Here is an 18,824-nt window from a genome sequence, read left to right on the forward strand (position 1 = left end):
ATCATGTTACAAGAATACCTTAATGGATGTAGAACCTTATCATTCAATAAACATACCTCTTATGTCCATCACCTGATTTATGGAATTTTTTGAACCTTCATATGTCTCTCCTGTAAAATTTCCTCAACGTGGCTTACCATTATCTAGCCTAGAGCGCCTCAATTATTGGAATGATCATTTAATGATTTGATTGTATGATTACTCAAAGTTTGCTGAACTTAGAGACCCATCAAAGTCTTATGACTCACTGGCAGGTAATTCCGGAGAGAATAAAACAGAAATGAAGCAAATCGGTCCACTAGAATGGACGGACGGATCTGCCAAAGCTGTTCTTAGTAAACTATTTTAATACAGAGACAATAATAGCGCACAATGTTCATTGCAAGCAAGTCAATCAGACATGATTCTAATTTAGAAGTTTGCAGGCAACCCTTTGCTTTTGTGAATATTGATATTAAACTAACTTGTTGAATGCAAAAACAGCATAAAGCCTGTCAGAGCATTTTCTGGCTTGTAATAGTAAATAATCTCCATGTGCCATACCCGGTCCTCTGGACGATGGTGATCACTGTGGTGAAAGATTTACTACAGATATTTTAGGATTTAAATGAATATTAGAACCATTAGGCTTTGAAAACGTGGCGAACCATATGAAACTATGAAGTGAAGAGTAAAGCAAGAACATTCACATTATAATACCTTGGAAAATAAAAAATACAAACCTTCTACCAAGGAATTCCGATGTAGCAATTCTCCAGATATCGGCTGTGATGTGAGCATGGTAGATGTGTGTGAGTAGATGTGATGACAAGTCGCAAGATGGGTACAACGAAATAAGGAAGTAGGTTTGGAAGCTGAGACATAGGACTTCCATCTGAAAGCAAAAGATCAAACTCATTACAGAATTTTTAAAAAAAGAAAGGCTTATCAACACATGAATTTGAAATTAACAGTTCAATAATTCTCTCTCTCACTACAGGCTTTCTGGAGTGCAGAACTGATGTTGATGATGATGATTATTGTTATTATGACTGTAGGCACAATTCAATAAAGATTTCTTTCCAGGTTCTAACATCCATTTGCATCAAAATGGCATCATAAAATGCCCTTAACAAAAAAAAAAACACTTATCTAGGTATTTGGCTTCAACGTTTCAGTTAGTGAATGAACAAACAACTCAGATGTATAGTCATTCAACACAAAAAAGAATGAGCACTTCGTATTGTCTATTCCTCGCATTTACTATCAGAATTAATTTTCTTTTTTTTTTTTTTCCTTTCAATTTTCATCAAAATGTAGTTCTTTTTGAGTGGCTGTATATAGCCTACCTAGTCTAGCCATACATACTGTCACAAACTCTTTTGTGAATAACTGAAAGATGGTTTGTGAGTTTTCAATTTCATTTTAATATGTTATAGACCACGGGTTTCCAAATAGTGGCCCGCAAAGCCAAATTTTGCGGCCTGCAAGTGCTTTTAAAAGAAATATTTTTAAAAGTGTGAAGAAAATTTACAAAACATATTTCATAGTTCGTTCAAAACTATATTAATTTTTATACCCTTTCTGGACCCAAGTCAGAACTAATTAATTCTTTAATATTATTTCCTGCTTTTAAGTATTCACATGGTCTAAATAGATTAATTTTTATTTTAAAAGTTAGAACCCAAGCTTTGCCAGAAAATGAGCCCTCACTGGGTCTTAAAAAATGACTAGGGGATCCACATCAAATCTCAACTCCATGATGCCTTACTGTGGATAGATATTGTATGCAGCGTAACATGCAATGAATACCAAGAAATACTTTAATTGCCATTGGTGTGAGAAGCGGTTTCAATTCTTTGTTCATCTCTCATTGGTAGTATTGGCTGGTACACAGCACTGCAAACTTGAAGAAATGTTTAGGTATGTACTCCTTGAAGTACATTGCTGGAATTTTAGGCTCTTACAACTGTATATCATCGTTCCCTTTTATACTACTCCCACTAAATTGTCCTGTAAGTTTTGTTTTGATTACATTATTAATTTCAGTTTGTCTTTAGGTATTTCCCCCCCACCCCCTTTTTGTAATTTGTCAAATATTAATTCAAATGAACTGACATTGTCAGGTGCTATTCTTCCAAATTCAATTGTCCTGGGTATAACAGTCTTTATTTTAAATTTCACTCTTTTATGCACTTGTAAAATAGTGTTTTAAACAGTTAAAATTATTAAACCTTTGTTTCAATTGAACTATGCACATTCCATACTGGTGCTTCTGTTCTATTTGCAGAATTTTACGAAAATTTGTCTATTATTAAAGTGCGGCCCGTGATCATGCCTAAGCTTTCCAATGTGGCCCTCAAGCTCTTACAAATTGGAAACCCCGGTTATAGAGATACATTACTCTCAGGAGACACTACCAGCAGGTGTCATTACCCACAACCAAACAAAAATTCCTAAACAATTTCTTTGCTGTTAGGCCAATGGTCTGACGTGACGCAAAACTTTCTTTCGAGAGGTTCTACACCAGGCACCCCTAATGTCTTAGACCTATGGGTTTCATCCCTAACTAGAACGTTCAAAGGCTAACGAAGATGAACTGATTTGTTAACAGTTGATGGCATTGTGTGAGCAATAAAATAGGGAGCTAACAGCAACACAGCATAATCCTCCATGCCATTCGCTTGCCAATGCTGCATATCCTAGTGGTACAGGCCGATGTATGTTGCACAAGTCTCACATTCTGCAAGTCCCTGTGTTGGGAGTCACTGGGCTTTAGCAAGATGTGCACTTAATTGAGAATATAAAGGAAAACAAAGACAGAAAATCAATTTTCTGATGATTATGCTTCTGATGATGATGATGATTGTTGTTGTTTAAAGAAGCCTGACAGCTAGGTCATTGGCCACCAATTTTATTTTATTTTTTTTTGCTAGGGGCTTTACGTCGCACCGACACAGATAGGTCTTATGGCGACGATGGGATAGGAAAGGCCTAGGAGTTGGAAGGAAGCGGCGGTGCTTTAATTAAGGTACAGCGCCAGCATTTGCGTGGTGTGAAAATGGGAAACCACGGAAAACCATCTTCAGGGCTGCCGATAGTGGGATTCGAACCTACTATCTCCCGGATGCAAGCTCACAGCCGCGCGCCTCTATGCGCACGGCCAACTCGCCCGGTGCCACCAATTTTATCACCCTCCTAAAAGTTACAATTGTCTGAGATTACATATTATTACTCTTATATTTTGAAGATGGATAATGCATGTTTATTTTCAGCAGTGGCTATAATATTCTGTGGGCTGTCTTTCTGCTGAGTTAACTGCCAGCTAATGCACTGCATTATCACAATGATAACACACAAACAGGTATACCTTGCAGGCAATACCTTATCTTATTTGTTACTTCCTCCTGGTAGACACCCAAAGGCAACAGTCTAAAGTGGACAAGGACATTCTACAATTTACAAGTTTTGCAGATAATCTGACTGGCCCCATCCAAAGCATCAATAAAATAAATCACTAGATATCAGCAAACTGTTTGTTGAATTCATTCTTAATTAACATTTATCTCCTGCTTCCAAGTACCCTCCTGCCATCGTTCCCACCCTTTTGTACTAGTAATCATCTTCATTATCTTCATGTCTGTTCCTGCCAACTTCTGAGTGGTACAGCGCCAGCATTTGCCTGGTGTGAAAATGGGAAACCACGGAAAACCATCTTCAGGGCTGCCGATAGTGGGATTCGAACCTACTATCTCCCGGATGCAAGCTCACAGCCGCGCGCCTCTACGCGCACGGCCAACTCGCCCGGTGCCACCAATTTTATCACCCTCCTAAAAGTTACAATTGTCTGAGATTACATATTATTACTCTTATATTTTGAAGATGGATAATGCATGTTTATTTTCAGCAGTGGCTATAATATTCTGTGGGCTGTCTTTCTGCTGAGTTAACTGCCAGCTAATGCACTGCATTATCACAATGATAACACACAAACAGGTATACCTTGCAGGCAATACCTTATCTTATTTGTTACTTCCTCCTGGTAGACACCCAAAGGCAACAGTCTAAAGTGGACAAGGACATTCTACAATTTACAAGTTTTGCAGATAATCTGACTGGCCCCATCCAAAGCATCAATAAAATAAATCACTAGATATCAGCAAACTGTTTGTTGAATTCATTCTTAATTAACATTTATCTCCTGCTTCCAAGTACCCTCCTGCCATCGTTCCCACCCTTTTGTACTAGTAATCATCTTCATTATCTTCATGTCTGTTCCTGCCAACTTCTGAGTGGTATGAGAAAGAAATATCAGATTTAACAGACATGCCACACACACAAAATCTAGCCAAAAATTTAGATACAAGATGGCTTTCAGAACAAAAAACAGAACTCTTCATAGAATTCATTTCAGAAACAAGATATAGTACAGATTAATTACCTAATGTTTACAAACTCAAATATAGAGAATGCCTCGAATTCTAACTGGGCAAACAGGCCAATATTTTAAAACAAGGTACATCAAACACATCAGAGCAGTAAACTATAATCGAGAATCTATATTTGCCAACCATTTACTTATAGGCTACACAAGCCATAAAGTGAGCATGGAAATTCTCCGTACACACCCGTAAGAACATAGGTACCTTACAAAACTCTCGAAAAATCACATATGTACACACTACACGTCATAGCCATAACGTTCTCGCTGAATAGAAACAATTAATTCACAAGCACTACAATTATGATCACATTTAAAACTGCCTTGTGAAAGGAGTGTGATGCAAGAAATTCTCAGGCCAATCAATGATGGAACAGATTGGAAGCAGAGGACAGATCAAGAGAAAGCACAGTTTGACAAGCAGATATTGGATAGATCCAGTGGGCTAGTCATGTGGCATGCATACATCTTCATTATAGACCATTATGCCTTTCAGTGTTCAGTCTGTAAGCCTCTGTGAATTTACTAAATGCCACCACAATCCTCTATTTGTAACTAAGGCCTCGTTTAGTTCTATACTTTTTTATCTTTAAGTCATTAGAAACTGAGTCTAACCATCGTCATGTTGGTCTCCCTCTACTTCTCTTACCCGACAAAACAGATCTATTATTCTCCCAAGTAACCTATCCTCCTTCATTTGCCTCACATGACCCCACCATCAAAGCATACAGCTTCCTTCCGTAAGCCTCATCAATACAGATAGCTCCCCATCGAATTCCATTTCATTCGCCAAGTTGTTTCGAAGGTGTCCCTCACCTGTCAAATGGGAGTGGGATTCCGTTACTTCCATAGGTTCGACGCTTGCTTAAAACGTTCTGGGTGTGCTCAGTGAAAATTCTGTGAAGCAGGATGCTACCCTTACTTACACAGAGTCCAAGTGAGGATCTTTCTTCTAATGAATTAGGGATCACCGGTGGATTGCATAGTCCTAGCCGCATGAGCACAAAGAGGGCCATGACTCAGAATATATCCGAGATGCCCACTCCCATTCCATAACAACTGGTATGCCGATTATCAGGACCACTTTCTAGGCCACTCAGCTGTTGCCCACGGTTCATAAACTAGGATGCAACTACAGTAACCCACACCATCAACCATAGTCATGTGGCAAGTATGCCAAAAATAGCAATACTCAAGAGATATGATGGAAGAAATAGCAAGAAAAGCTCTTCTCCCTTGGTAGACCAAAAACCAAGCCTGCAATGGTGGGGTGAGCTGAGTGGGGTGTCACGGAAAAGAAGCACTACATCAGCAGAGATGGAGGCAACTTGTGGTCTTCAGGGCTAGTGATCATGGAATGATGAAAACTATAATCACAATGTAGGTATTAGACACAAGATAACAAACATTCCTGTCTCAGGAGTTGGTTGCAAATGTCGAAAGGTTTAAACGATTTTCTTTCAATGTAGGTAGCCTATTTTAACGATGCAATGAAACCTTGATTTAAAAATACTTTTGTAATGAAACTAGCTTCAAGTATTAATGTAATATAAAAAATCCTCCAAAAAGTTGCAGCACATACTTATAAGAGAACATAAAAAAAACTTGTTTACTCACTTTTCTTTCTGGATCTTTTTCATTTGTAACTGCATCCAGAAATCCAGAATCATTTTGCATGATGTTCAGCTAATACGTTCAGCAGTAACCTTCTGGTGTATCTTTCTCCCATCATAGAAATATTCTGACTGAACCATTCTCCAAGCTCATCAATCATAGCGCCCAGATTAGAACGAAAAAAGTCCCAATGGGGGTTGTACATATAATGTAAATTTTTAGAGATATATGTATCCCATCAGCTAAAAAGCTAGTATGTCTTCTTAAAAAGTCCCCAAAAAGATTTGTTTCAGTTTTCATAAGAATATGAAATTTGTGCACACACATACAAAAACTAGACATGCAATATTTGTCTATTTCTGTTGTTGTCTCACAAAAGAAACACGGTAGATGATCCTGCAAAACTGAGGCCTAATTTATCATCTTTTACTGCATTATCAGAAAGTTTAGAAAATGTCCTTGAATACTCAAAACTTAGTCTAAAGCTTTCACAAAACTAACCAAACCTATTATTCCTCCACAGTTGTCCCATTCAGAGAAAAAACAATAGAATTTGGCACAACTCAACTGCATTTCCTAAATTAAATCTACCACTTTAAGAGACTATAAGTCTCCATAAAACTTCAAGATAAATACCCAGATGATCACATCCCAATAACTAGGTTTAAAAAATATATATATTATGCATTGGAGAAGGTTATGTGTGAATGGAACAAGAAATGCCAACCAACTATCAAGATCTGTAGAAATATTAAACTCAACTGCCTTGCTTTTGCGGATGATTTAGCATTACTTGCAAATACAACAGAAGAGGCTAAATTTCAAATTGAACAACTAGAAATTATAGCAACAAAAATGGAATTAAAAATTTCATTTGAAAAAACAGAAATGGGAACTTTTAAAGCTGATTTACCAGTTATTCAACTGAACAGTAATAAAGAGATTAAAATTGTTCAGAAATTCAAATATCTTGGGGAAATAATAACATGGAACACAAATGAAAAAGAAGCAATAGAACACAGAACAACTAAATTTAAACAAGCACAAAGACTTACCTGGCCAACCTATAAAAAAAAAAAATCTCTTTCGATAAACCCTAAGCTGAAACACTATAATTCCGTTGTTAAACCAGAGCCAACGTACGCTAGTGAAACTTTATTCAAATTAAATGTAAAATCTACAACAGATAAATTACAGAAAACTGATAGAAGAATTCTTAGAACAATTATTAATAAAAAAACACCAAGTTGATGGACAGTAGAGATTGTTGCCTAACAACACTGTCTATCGTGAATGTGAATCAATAATATCTACAATGCGTAAAAGAAGAATTTCCTTTTTCTGTCACATATCAAGATTACCAGACACCAGGATATTGAAACAACTATTTGATTATTCTTTGAAAAATAAAATCAATAATAATTGGTTCAAAGAAGTTCAGGATGATTTGGAAGAATTGGGTATAACTCGGCAACAAATCTATTTTTTATTTTTTTTCTGCTAGGGGTTTTACGTCGCACCGACACAGATAGGTCTTATGGCGACGATGGGATAGGAAAGGCCTAGGAGTTGGAAGGAAGCAGCCGTGGCCTTAATTAAGGTACTGCCCCAGCATTTGCCTGGTGTGAAAATGGGAAACCACGGCAACAAATCAAAGAAAGAAAAGAGAAGAGGAGTTTGAAGAACAAAAGCATAAGTCTCAAACTAAAAACAGTTGAACGGAAACAATATACTATATCGGACACACAAAGGGCTTCCAGGTCGGAGAGGATGAGAAAGTTCTGGGAGAAGAAAAAGAAGAAATTAACTCAAATGTATTGATTTGAGTGCTCCAATGTGGGTGTAAAATATGTAAATAATAAATAAATAATATAGTCTTCAACAATGCCAAAGCTAGAAATCTAGTACCACAGAAGTTCTTTTGCAAGCCAATAATTCTACTGACATGGGATTGGCATAGTTGAACATCTCATTTCACTTCATCTGTCAGTCATTAATCAGGAGCGTGACAGGCTTCGGAAACCTGCACAATTCCTATCCTCGCCGCCAGATGGGGCTTCATTTATTCCATTCTTGACCAGGTCAAATGACTGGAAACAGACTGAGGTTTTTCATTTAAGCTAAAATCTGCCAACTTGGGCTCAGATTCTTCTATCTGTGCAACTCAGCATGACCATATATTTGCACAGATTTCCAGTATGTTACCAAGAAGAATGGAGTACTAACAGGTACGTATTTCCCTTATGTAATAGCACTGTTTTCATGTTGCATGTTGACAAACCAAAAATCGTCTCTATTGGAACCCTGATCGAACACACAGGTATAGATAGCTTTGGCTTCTAGGAAAGTCCTGCTCAGTTGCTCTTGTCTATTCAAGTTTTTCAGTACAAAAAATTCAGAAATCACAATTTCAAGTTGAAAGAGGAGTGAAATGTACAATCTGATGATGATCATCACGTCGTCGGTGGCAACTAGTATCCGAGTATACATATTCTTCAGCAGTTTACAATCACACGCTCATATGACTTACTAAACTTAGCCCAATCTTGGCATGAAACATACGTCCATGCAGATCACATAGGATGGCTGGGGGAGAGGGCCGGGCTGTGCTTGTCGTTTATCCTCTTCACGTCGTCGCCCTTCAAACACGGTAACTGTAGTAGAAACAGTGTGGCATCAAAGTGCACAATTCTCAGCAAGCATATCCCAGGACTGAGTGTTAATTCCAGCTCTTTTCATAGTATGTTTTAGCTGATGCTTGAAACACCTCAAAGGGGCTCCATGAAGTCTTGTAACAGAACAGAGTTCACCATACAGGAGTTGACGAGGAAGCCTGGTTTCACTCATGTGACATTCGTGCCCTATTCATCTCAGACAGTAGCCAATGATGGTAGCCTCAATGCTTATAGCATATGCTTTCTCAAGAACTGCAAGGTCGGTGACAAGGTCCTCCCATTTGATGTTAAAGACGGTTCTAAGTTTTTGCAGATGGAAGCGCTCTAGCTTTTTGATATCCTGATGGTAGAGGGTCCAAGTTTCACAACCGTAAAGCAGTGTTGATATGACAACAGAATGGTAAACCATGATCTTGGTATGCCGTGTAAGGTCCTTATTCGGGATAAACATCGAAATGCTGAGTGGGCAGCGCGAATTCTCCCACCTTGTGAACAGTTAGCATTTGTTGAGAGGATACTTCCTAGATATAAACAGTGGTAATTGCGGCAAGTTCTCGGGAAGCTGGTGAGAGAGTTTCCAAGGTCCAGAAAGGTCATGACCCCTCTTCAGTGGAGTATCCATAATGGAGATATTGAAAGCTGGGAGGTTTGACCCAGGTGCAGGCTGTGCGAGTACTTTGGTTTTCTGAACATTAATGCAGAGACCAAAATGATCGCAAGCACTCTTGGAACAACCGACGAACTGCTGTAGCTCATTGAGAGCATACTGCAATTCCGTAACAGAAGAAATCTTAGTAAGCTTTTGAGAGCAAAGTCGAGCCGGATTCATCTATTGCTGCTAAAAAGCAACAATAGGTCAGTACAGGTTCAAAATGCAACAGAAAATAGAGATAAAGACAAATATAAACACATAAAAGGATGATCTCCATATTAACCACTGGTCTTCATAAATATATGTTCACCAATTTGCATTTTCTTACATTACTTGTAGTCAGTCTTCTCGAGGTCTGAGCTCATTTCTGCTTCCCAGTTTCATGAGTGGTACATTAACACTAAATAAAAGAGCTTTTTATTCTTGGCCTGCTATGTTCACCATAAATATGAAAATAGATAAAACAATAAGGGTCAGAAAACGCTCACGTGTCCCAGTTACGATGTTCACGGCAATTGTTACTTATCTGTTAATAGTTGACTAATTTATTTGTTAAATTTTTTTTTTTGCTGGGGGCTTTACGTCGCACCGACACAGATAGGTCTTATGGCGACGATGGGATAGGAAAGGCCTAGGAGTTGGAAGGAAGCGGCCGTGGCCTTAATTAAGGTACAGCCCCAGCATTTGCCTGGTGTGAAAATGGGAAACCACGGAAAACCATGTTCAGGGCTGCCGATAGTGGGATTCGATCCCGGATGCAAGCTCACAGCCGCGCGCCTCTACGCGCACGGCCAACTCGCCCGGTATATTTGTTAAATTAGAAGTTAACTTATACGGGGGGGGGGGGGGGGCAATTCTAGAAAGGAGAGCAAGCTGCTAAGTTGGCAGCAGATCATGTTATAAGAGTACAATTTTAAGAATATAAAGCTGGGAGGTTTTTATGTGTTGAGTGAACCTTCAAAATATAAAAGTTAAAATAAAAAGATTTTACATGTGAAGAGTTAAATGGTTCAACCAAAAAAAAAAAAAAAAAAAGAAAAAAAGGTGGGGGCGATAGAAGTTATTACCAGTACACTATTTACAGAGAAAGTCAAGTTATCCCATGAATTTTCATTGTATTCTTTTTTCATAGCCTTTCCCCCCATTATCTGGGATCGGCACAAATTTGGACTGAAGCCAGTTTTACAGCCAATGGGCTTCCCTATGTCAATATGTGGAGGGATGTATTCACCATTTCATTTTTCTGTGATGGTAGGTAGTGAAGCTGTGTATTAAGATGATCACAAACACCCAGTCCCCAATCTAGAAGAGTGAACCAAACGTAACTAAAATCCTGGCTGAAAATTGAACATGGGGCCCTTTGAACTGAAGGCCGCTACGCTGACCATTCAGCCAAGAAGTCAGAATTTCAGTGAATTGGTCTATCTGCAATCTTTGATGATAGATGCAGCCCCTAATGGTATGAACTGAGACGAAATGTAATGACAATTTAAAAGTCCAAAATCATCCACTGATCAGAATTCAAAACGTTATGGATATGAATTTAAAACAATCGGTGGATCCGACCCGCAATGTCCCACATTCCAAGAAACTAGCGTTAAACAACAGTATAACTGACCAAGGGACTGCTTCTAAAGTACAATACTGAATTGATGATGCTTGTAGTCTAAAGGGTTTCAAAATTCAGGTCATCGGCCCCTCATAATGGTACTTATTGCTAGGAAAGTAGAACCATGGTAGTTGTCATGTTGCGGTATTAATCAAAAGTAGCGTAGACTCGCGGTCTTCCACACATTATGGTATTACTCTAAGGTGATGTAATATGCACATGTAACACAGACCTATGGTGTTTCTCACACAGCAACGCCATTTACAGGCAATGCAAACCTATGGTGTTCCTCACATAGGCTAGGTGTACAAATCGCAGGGACTCTTACTATCCCGTGGTGTTCCTCACATAGTGGGTACTAATCATAGGCAAGGCAGACCCATGATGTCGCTCATATAGTGATAGTAATCACAGGTACTGTAAAACCCACCGTAATTCACACACTGTCGCTACTAATCACAAAACTACTGTGTACCTAACATAGTAGTACTACACGCAAGTAAAGGCGACCCATGGTGTTCCCTCGTGGTGGTACTAATTACAAGTAGTCTCATGGTTCTAATTCAATCATCCCTTGGTCACCTCTTTTGACAGGCAGGGGATACCGTGGGTGTATTATTCGCTTGCGTCCCCCACCCACAGGGGATACAATCTTTGATTTTTTTGTGCGTGTTCTCCTCTTTATTGGCCTAAGTAACTGGGAGTTTACTACACAGGCAAGTGCATTAGTAATTAACTGGGATGATACTGGGGAGGCTTGTACATTAGGTATCATCCCGCTTTGAATCGAATCAAGAAATCTTAAAAAAGGAAAACCTCTGGGATGACCACCAGTGGGATTTTAATGTACTCCATTAAGATAAGTCTTGCAGATATCTTACAGATAACTTAGTGATTGTAGACTATCATTCAAAGGAGATTACCAGGTACAAATTTCACCTTCAAATTATCTCTGTCTAGATAAGCAATTACATACACAGAATGATTATGGAAACAGCATTCATATTTGCATTGTAATACTAAATCAAGCACTCTCCTAGTCATGATCACTCTTTCTCGTGTAATAGGATACATTTCATAATATGACAGCGGCTTGCCTGCCGTCTTTTCACACTACGGCAATGAAGCAGACCAGGCTATTCAAACTCAGTGTTTGAAGGGTAGGGAGCGCTGATGCTACCCAGTGCTGACCCCCTCACTTTCTATCCTTGCAGATGTAGTGTGCTGGGTTGCTGACCTTGACTTTTTAGCCCACTTTACAAAAAAGTGTGAGTGATTTAAATGTTTCTTTGCAAGGCAAAAATGTGTTCATCGGTGAAAATGGGGGAGAAATCATGCCTTTAAGATGAAACTATCAGTTCAAAAAACAATTACAGGAGAAAGATTTTGAAGAATTCACGTCTTTAAAAACATGTGAGGTATCTGATTGTAAAGCTGATCATTACCATGAATCCTATAAACTTCAAATACAGTACCAACTGAATGAGCCGCTGCTGATGTACTGTACTGAAAGCTATGCTTTTAATGTTTCGTCTAAGAGTAATAGAAAGCGAAAATCCCCAATATGATAGGGGTATTGCTTGGAACTGGCCTTCTGTGATGCTCTTCTTCACCAGTTGGTCTACTGTTTCAGTGCATAGATTTCTGGCATTGCCCTTGATCCGCATAAGATGAACTTCTTTTCCATTTTCAATAGCTTAATATATACTAATCACTATGTCCATGATGTATTTATTCAAATGCTTGTTTCTGGACAGTTGTTCTAATTTTTAAAGTACACTTCTAGAGTCCGTGAGAATTAATATTCTACAGAAGTGCTGGATGCCGTATGCAATGGCTGATTCAATAATAATAATAATAATAATAATAATAATAATAATACTATTTGCTTCACGTCCGACTAACAACTCTTCTACGGTTTTCGGAGACACCGAGGTGCCGGAATTTAGTCCCGCAGTTCTTTTATGTGCCAGTAAATCTACCGACACGAGGCTGGCGTATTTGAGCACCTTCAAATACCACCGGACTGAGCCAGGATCAAACCTGCCACGTTGGGGTCAGAAGGCCAGCGCCTCAACCATCTGAGCCACTCAGCCCGGCGGCTGATTCAATGGCAAGTATTTCAACTGTGAACACTGAGGCTTCGTTGGGAAAAGAGAATACCCTAGAAGTTTTTGAGAGCAGGGCAATAGCACACATAAACGACTCCACGTTCGGTCTCAGACCTGTCTGTGTATATTTGAGTATAACTGGCCCAATATATATATCAATGAAATTTGTTAGTTTTTGTTGATGTTGGTATTGTAGATTATAAATTCCAGTAGGTGACAGGTGGATGGTTGAGACATTGAAAGTTCATACCTCCATAATACTGGAAGCAATGGGTATAATGTACTGTAATTCCTTGATGCTTTCGACCAATGACGGTGTCCGCAGTCTTCTCTTTATTCCTCTTTCACACATCGGAAGAAGATAGCACAGTTTAGAAGATGGCTATTTATGCTATAAAATACAATATGTTTATTGACAACCACCTATTCAAACAAATTGTATTTTATAGTATACTGAAACTTAAATACGGATAAAAAATAATATTAATCACTTGTTGGATAGTTATGGTCGAGCGTTTCCTCTCAGACTGATTCTGATGGTTCCGTCAGCTTCTGCTTCGAATGCTAGTGCTGTACCACGTACGGTGAGCCACCTGGTGAAGAATGAATGTACTACTTCCACTTCTATTATTAACATCTAAATTCAAACTTCATTCTTGGAGAAGTCTTCCTCGTGAACAGTAGCGATTTTCTTCTGAAGATACAGAGCAAAGTTCTCTGCTAAATGTGAAGATTTTCAGCTTATTTTCTATAAGAACGGGCTGTGAAAGCATTAATCATTAATGGTAACAGAAGAAAGTTGTTGGCAAGCAGATTTCATCTTATTTCAAGGAGTATTTCTTTAGCCTCCACCAGGAGTGCATTAGTAGGACTTAAATTCATGACTCTGAGACATAGTCTGAGTGCACGAAACTGTAGGACATTAGTTTTCAAAACATGTGCTAAGATGTGTTGCCAAAAAGCATGCAACTATAATCTAGTACAGATCGTATAAATTATCTATATAATAGTAGTAAAACAGATGGTTAATCTCCAAGCCCTACTCAACATACCGCTCTGATGTCTGTAAGGGGAAGGAATAAAGCCCAAGATGTACAGGCAGTGATGTGTAGGGGAGCTTCTTCCAAGCCGTGACAATAACAGAGGATTTCTAATGTTAACATTGATGCTTTCACAGCCCGTACTTGCAGACATGATCTGGGCTTTTGGACTTATGCAGTGTCCAGAAAACAAGGTGAAACCCTTTTCGTTTCGCAGAGAACTTTGCTCCGCGTCTTCAGACGAAAATCTTGACTGTTCTCGATGAAGTCTTCTACAATAATGAGGGTTTGAATTTAAGATGGTTTTACCGTTGAAGCTGTACCGGTAGTGGTACGCTCGTTCGTCACCAGGTGGCTCGCTGTATGCTGGCACAGCGCTCCAAGTGGGAGCTGACGACAACATTAAGCTCCTACAGCCAAGCTACTGGTCTTATATCTCAACAGTAAACTAACATGGAGAGCACATGTTGAGTACCTGGCAACTTGAGTGGGCCGAACGTTCATACATCAGAGCGGTATGTCGATTAAGGTGGGGAGATTAACCATCTGTTCTACTACTATTATACATATCATTTATACGATCTGCACTAGATTATGGTTGCATATTTTTTGGCAACACATCGTAGTACGTTCTTCGAAAACTTATGTCCTACAGTTCCACACGCTCAGAATATGTCTCAGAGTCAGGAATTTAAGACCTACTAATGCACTGCTGGTAGAGGCTAAAGAAATGCCCCTTGAGATAAGATGATATGCTTGCCAACAACTTTTCTTCCTTGGAGCTTAATGTTCTCATCAGCTCCCGCTTAGCAGTTTTTACAAGAAGTTGGTTAAATGCATTTGTGTCACTGGTTGTATCATTCTTCTTCTTCTTCATGTGCCATGTCCTCTCAGACGTTGCTGATCAGTAGCATAAGTAGCATGATCTGTTGTTTGTTGCATCATTCCCAGTCCCCATATCTACTGAATATTCCATATATAAATTCGGATCAGCACGTAAACGCTTAAGTTTGTTTTAGGGTCTAAATAAGCATTCACGTTAGAACGGTTATTACTATGAATACCTGTACTCGATTCTCGTTCCACTGCCAAGTTGACGATGTTGGCACTGCTCATTTCATGATGTCCAGTAAATAAGGAGCAATGTTCCATTGTGAGAGCCTCTTGCTGCTGATTTTGAAGATCCGAAGGGACATCGAGAGGATTCAGTCATACAGGTGTTATAGCTGGATCTGCATAGAATGTCTGTAGGGCAGAATTAATAACCTGCCCCGTATCGGGTAGATTATTCATAGTCCAGTTAATAATGTTAATTGCAATAGATATGTAATTCAATGAAAAATAAATAACCTACACTAACACTCAGGTCTGTACAGTTGGAACACTACATTACAGATGAATCACACTGTAAGTTGCTCAGTGAATCTATATTTGGATTTATTGTTTTATGTATGTTTGGTTTCATCTAGCTTGAGTTCGCTAGTCTTGTTTCCTTTGGTTCAAAGAGCATACTGCAGTCATGGCCATCCATCAATACTTCACATCACAGCCTGCAAGGTAACATAGCGTCACACATTTTGTATTGCTGATTTCAAGATGACCCTCAGCTATAAGAGATTTTTATGTCAAAATGATATAAAACAACACAAAGTAGCTTGCCAGGGACCCACCAACCCACCCACAGAAGTATCTTACTTATATAGAAAATTATAGGAGACTAAATTATCTTTGAAATGCAACTATTTTCTGTGTACCTATTGGCTGGGGAGAAATTTGCTAGTGTCTCCAATAAAGCTTGCATCACGTGTGGCCCACAGCAACCACATTCCATGAAGAATAATCAAACCGTGCAGTGTGAAAGTGATGCATCATGGTGCATACTGGATGTAACTGCAGTATCCACAATGAGTGAAAATCACAGATTACTTAATCATGGGTTAATGAAGTGATGAAATCATTGTGGAGTTTGTGGCAGAGATCTTGAAGTTAAAGTGTGGGGAACATTTGTTCAAACACAGCCACCCAAGCAAAGAGCAGATTCATGAATATCTACTAGCAACCAGCACATTGTATTGCATCCTCCACCATAGAAGGTAAGTCAATGTTTTCATTATGGTAACTGAAGTTTTGTCCAGTCAAATATGGAATGCGCTGATCTCATGTTCTCTCTTTTTTGTCACTAGCTAATACCGCCACAAAGAAGAGGCCTGTGGACTGCTTTGGGGCTCTAACCTAGGGGTTAAATAATCCCAGACTCCCTTTGCTAATCCCCAGCCTAATGGTCTTGTCACTTGCCAGACCTAACCTATCCAGCCCAATGGTCTTGTTGTTAGCCAGACCTAACCAAATCAGACCAGTGGTCTTGTCACTAGCCAGACCTACTGTTGGAATATGAAATAATATTGGAGAGTGTTGCTGAAATGAAAGATAACAGGGAAAACTGGAGTACCTGGAGAAAAACCTGTCCCACCTCCGCTTTGTACAGCACAAATCTCATATGGAGCGACCAGGATTTGAACCACGGAACCCAGCGGCGAGAGGCTGAAGCGCTGCCGCCTGAGCCACGGAAGGTCTTAGTGTGATACCAAATTTATGAAAAGTAATACTGATGGGAGGTTGTGCGTGCGTTGGACCATGCAATTAGCAGCATGTGCAATGTTACCACAGACACACACCTTGGGCTGTTGTACTGTACAATGGAATGACAGTGACCTCACTTTGTCCACATGTTATTTTCAGTCTGCCTGTATCAAGCAGTTGGCCACATAACTTCAAGGTGCTTCAGAGACCGCCATTGTCAGAGGGTGAACTTGCAATGGTTATGAGTACTATTTGTTTCTTTCAAAGTGCGCGCGCGCATATGTGTGTGTGTGTGGGGGGGAGTAGGGGACAAGAGGTTTCCTGAGTACCAGAGTGGTAGACTGTCTTGGATTATTGTTGTCAGTGATGAGAGTAGGAGCCGCTTCAAAAGAGAATGATGGAAATACGTCAACCAGATTAAGATAAGCAGGCCAGGCCATCTGAAAATCAAAGTCTATGATTTAACTTTGGGCACAATACAAAGACAAAAATAAACACAATTTTTACACAACTAAGGTATTCCCTCTAATTGTGCAATTCTTGGTCATATACTTCACCTTTACAATACAAATTGCCTGCTTTTATTAAGACAATATTAAGATTCGATACAAGTTTCGTCCTTTATCAGGACATGTGCCATTTTAAATTCTGATATTTTAGTATTGTTATGACATGACGTTTCATACATCACATTTTAGATGGACGCAATCGTCACTGAATTTTTATACTTAATATGTTCAATATCCTTGTTACAATTTTAAGGTCTGTACATTTATTTTTTGACTGAAGATGTCCTGATAAAGGACAAAACATGTATCAAATTTTAATGCTGACTTAATAAAGAAAGACAATTTGTATTGTGAAAGTTGAGTATATGATCAACAATTGCACAAGTAGTTACTTACGACAATACTGGTTTTACAATGAAGTTTATTTCATGTAATACGGTATTCTCTGCAATTAAAAACCTCTGTTAGAAACAGGAAATGGGACTATGGGGTAGACATACACTGAAGGGCCAAAGCCCAAATGAGAAAAAGTAATGGTAAACAGAATTTGTATGGGGGAAAAAAAAGGCTGTGTTTGTTGCAAGCCGTGTTTAATAACTCCTGAATGCAGCAACATTGCACCTGCTTTTGGAAATGCGTCCACTGCTAATCATACAGTCCAGCATTCACACAACCCCCCTTGAATATTACTCTTTGTAAGTTTCGTATCACACTGTACTGTTGCTGTGGTTGTAGTTTCTGATAACCACAACAGAGAGCTTCAAAATGAGCCCAGGTTTCCTGCTGTATGTTTATCCTGGGCTGAGAAAAACAGGTTACAGTAAAGAAGTGGACCATTGCCAATTCACTTCCAGGTGCTCTTAAATGTTATTAGATACTGTATATTCATTAAGACAAGATAAAGTGGAAAAAAAAAATACTGCATTCTTGTTCTATTACTCAAGATATAAAACATTGAGCAGTTCCTAGAGAAGTAGCCAAAAACCCTACACAATTTTTACTACAGCCACAAATAAAAAATAATTATTGAACAAACACAGAATTAAACAAGCAAAATATTGGTATAACACATTTTGCTATAGGCATATTGGTTCATTTTTTAAACTGAAGTCTAAACTCAAGTACACATAATAAAAAATCTAATTTCCTAAATTGGCAGCCTTGTGTAGTGCAGATGTCGTGTGAGCAGTGCCACGTTGGATTCCTAATCTTTCTTTTGCAAACCCCATTAATAAAGTTTTACCCATAAAAGAAATACATATAGTCAATGCGGGAGAGATGGCATACCGGGTGAGACGGCGCAGGCTAGGCCAGTGCAGCAATCGCCTGCTAGATTGTTTGTGTGTACAGTGTGTATGTGAGATTTTTTTTTTTTGCTAGTTGCTTTACGTCGCACCAACACAGATACATCTTATGGCGGCGATGGGACAGGAAAGGGGAAGGAAGCGGCCGTGGCCTTAATTAAGGTACAGCCCCAGCATTTGCCTGGTGTGAAAATGGGAAACCACGGAAAACCATTTTCAGGGCTGCCGACAGTGACGTGAGAACAAAAGCTATCTATTGGCTGTCACATAGTGCAAGTGATTTCGCCTGAAAACCTGGATATTTCTGGTA

The 18,824-nt window shown here is 39.1% G+C and overlaps 1 protein-coding gene across 2 annotated transcripts in view; it reads right to left on the reverse strand.

Moving 5' to 3' along the window:
* The window catches only part of LOC136883567 (uncharacterized), a 49,589-nt gene that overhangs the window by 23,651 nt on the left and 7,114 nt on the right, over positions 1–18,824 (reverse strand). Inside the window, exons 1-2 of one of the 2 annotated variants that reach the window (XM_067155952.2) lie at positions 6,038–9,163; positions 723–874 (exon numbers count right to left, since the gene is read on the reverse strand). In XM_067155952.2, coding sequence (XP_067012053.1) covers positions 723–874; positions 6,038–6,097 — 212 coding nt within the window. In that variant the 5' untranslated portion in view covers positions 6,098–9,163. Of the gene's footprint in view, positions 1–722; positions 875–6,037; positions 9,164–18,824 lie in introns of those variants that run through there. The other variant, XR_010861272.2, reaches the window with a different exon arrangement.

Source organism: Anabrus simplex, chromosome 11 (genome assembly GCF_040414725.1).
Source record: "Anabrus simplex isolate iqAnaSimp1 chromosome 11, ASM4041472v1, whole genome shotgun sequence".
NCBI lineage: Eukaryota > Metazoa > Arthropoda > Insecta > Orthoptera > Tettigoniidae > Anabrus > Anabrus simplex.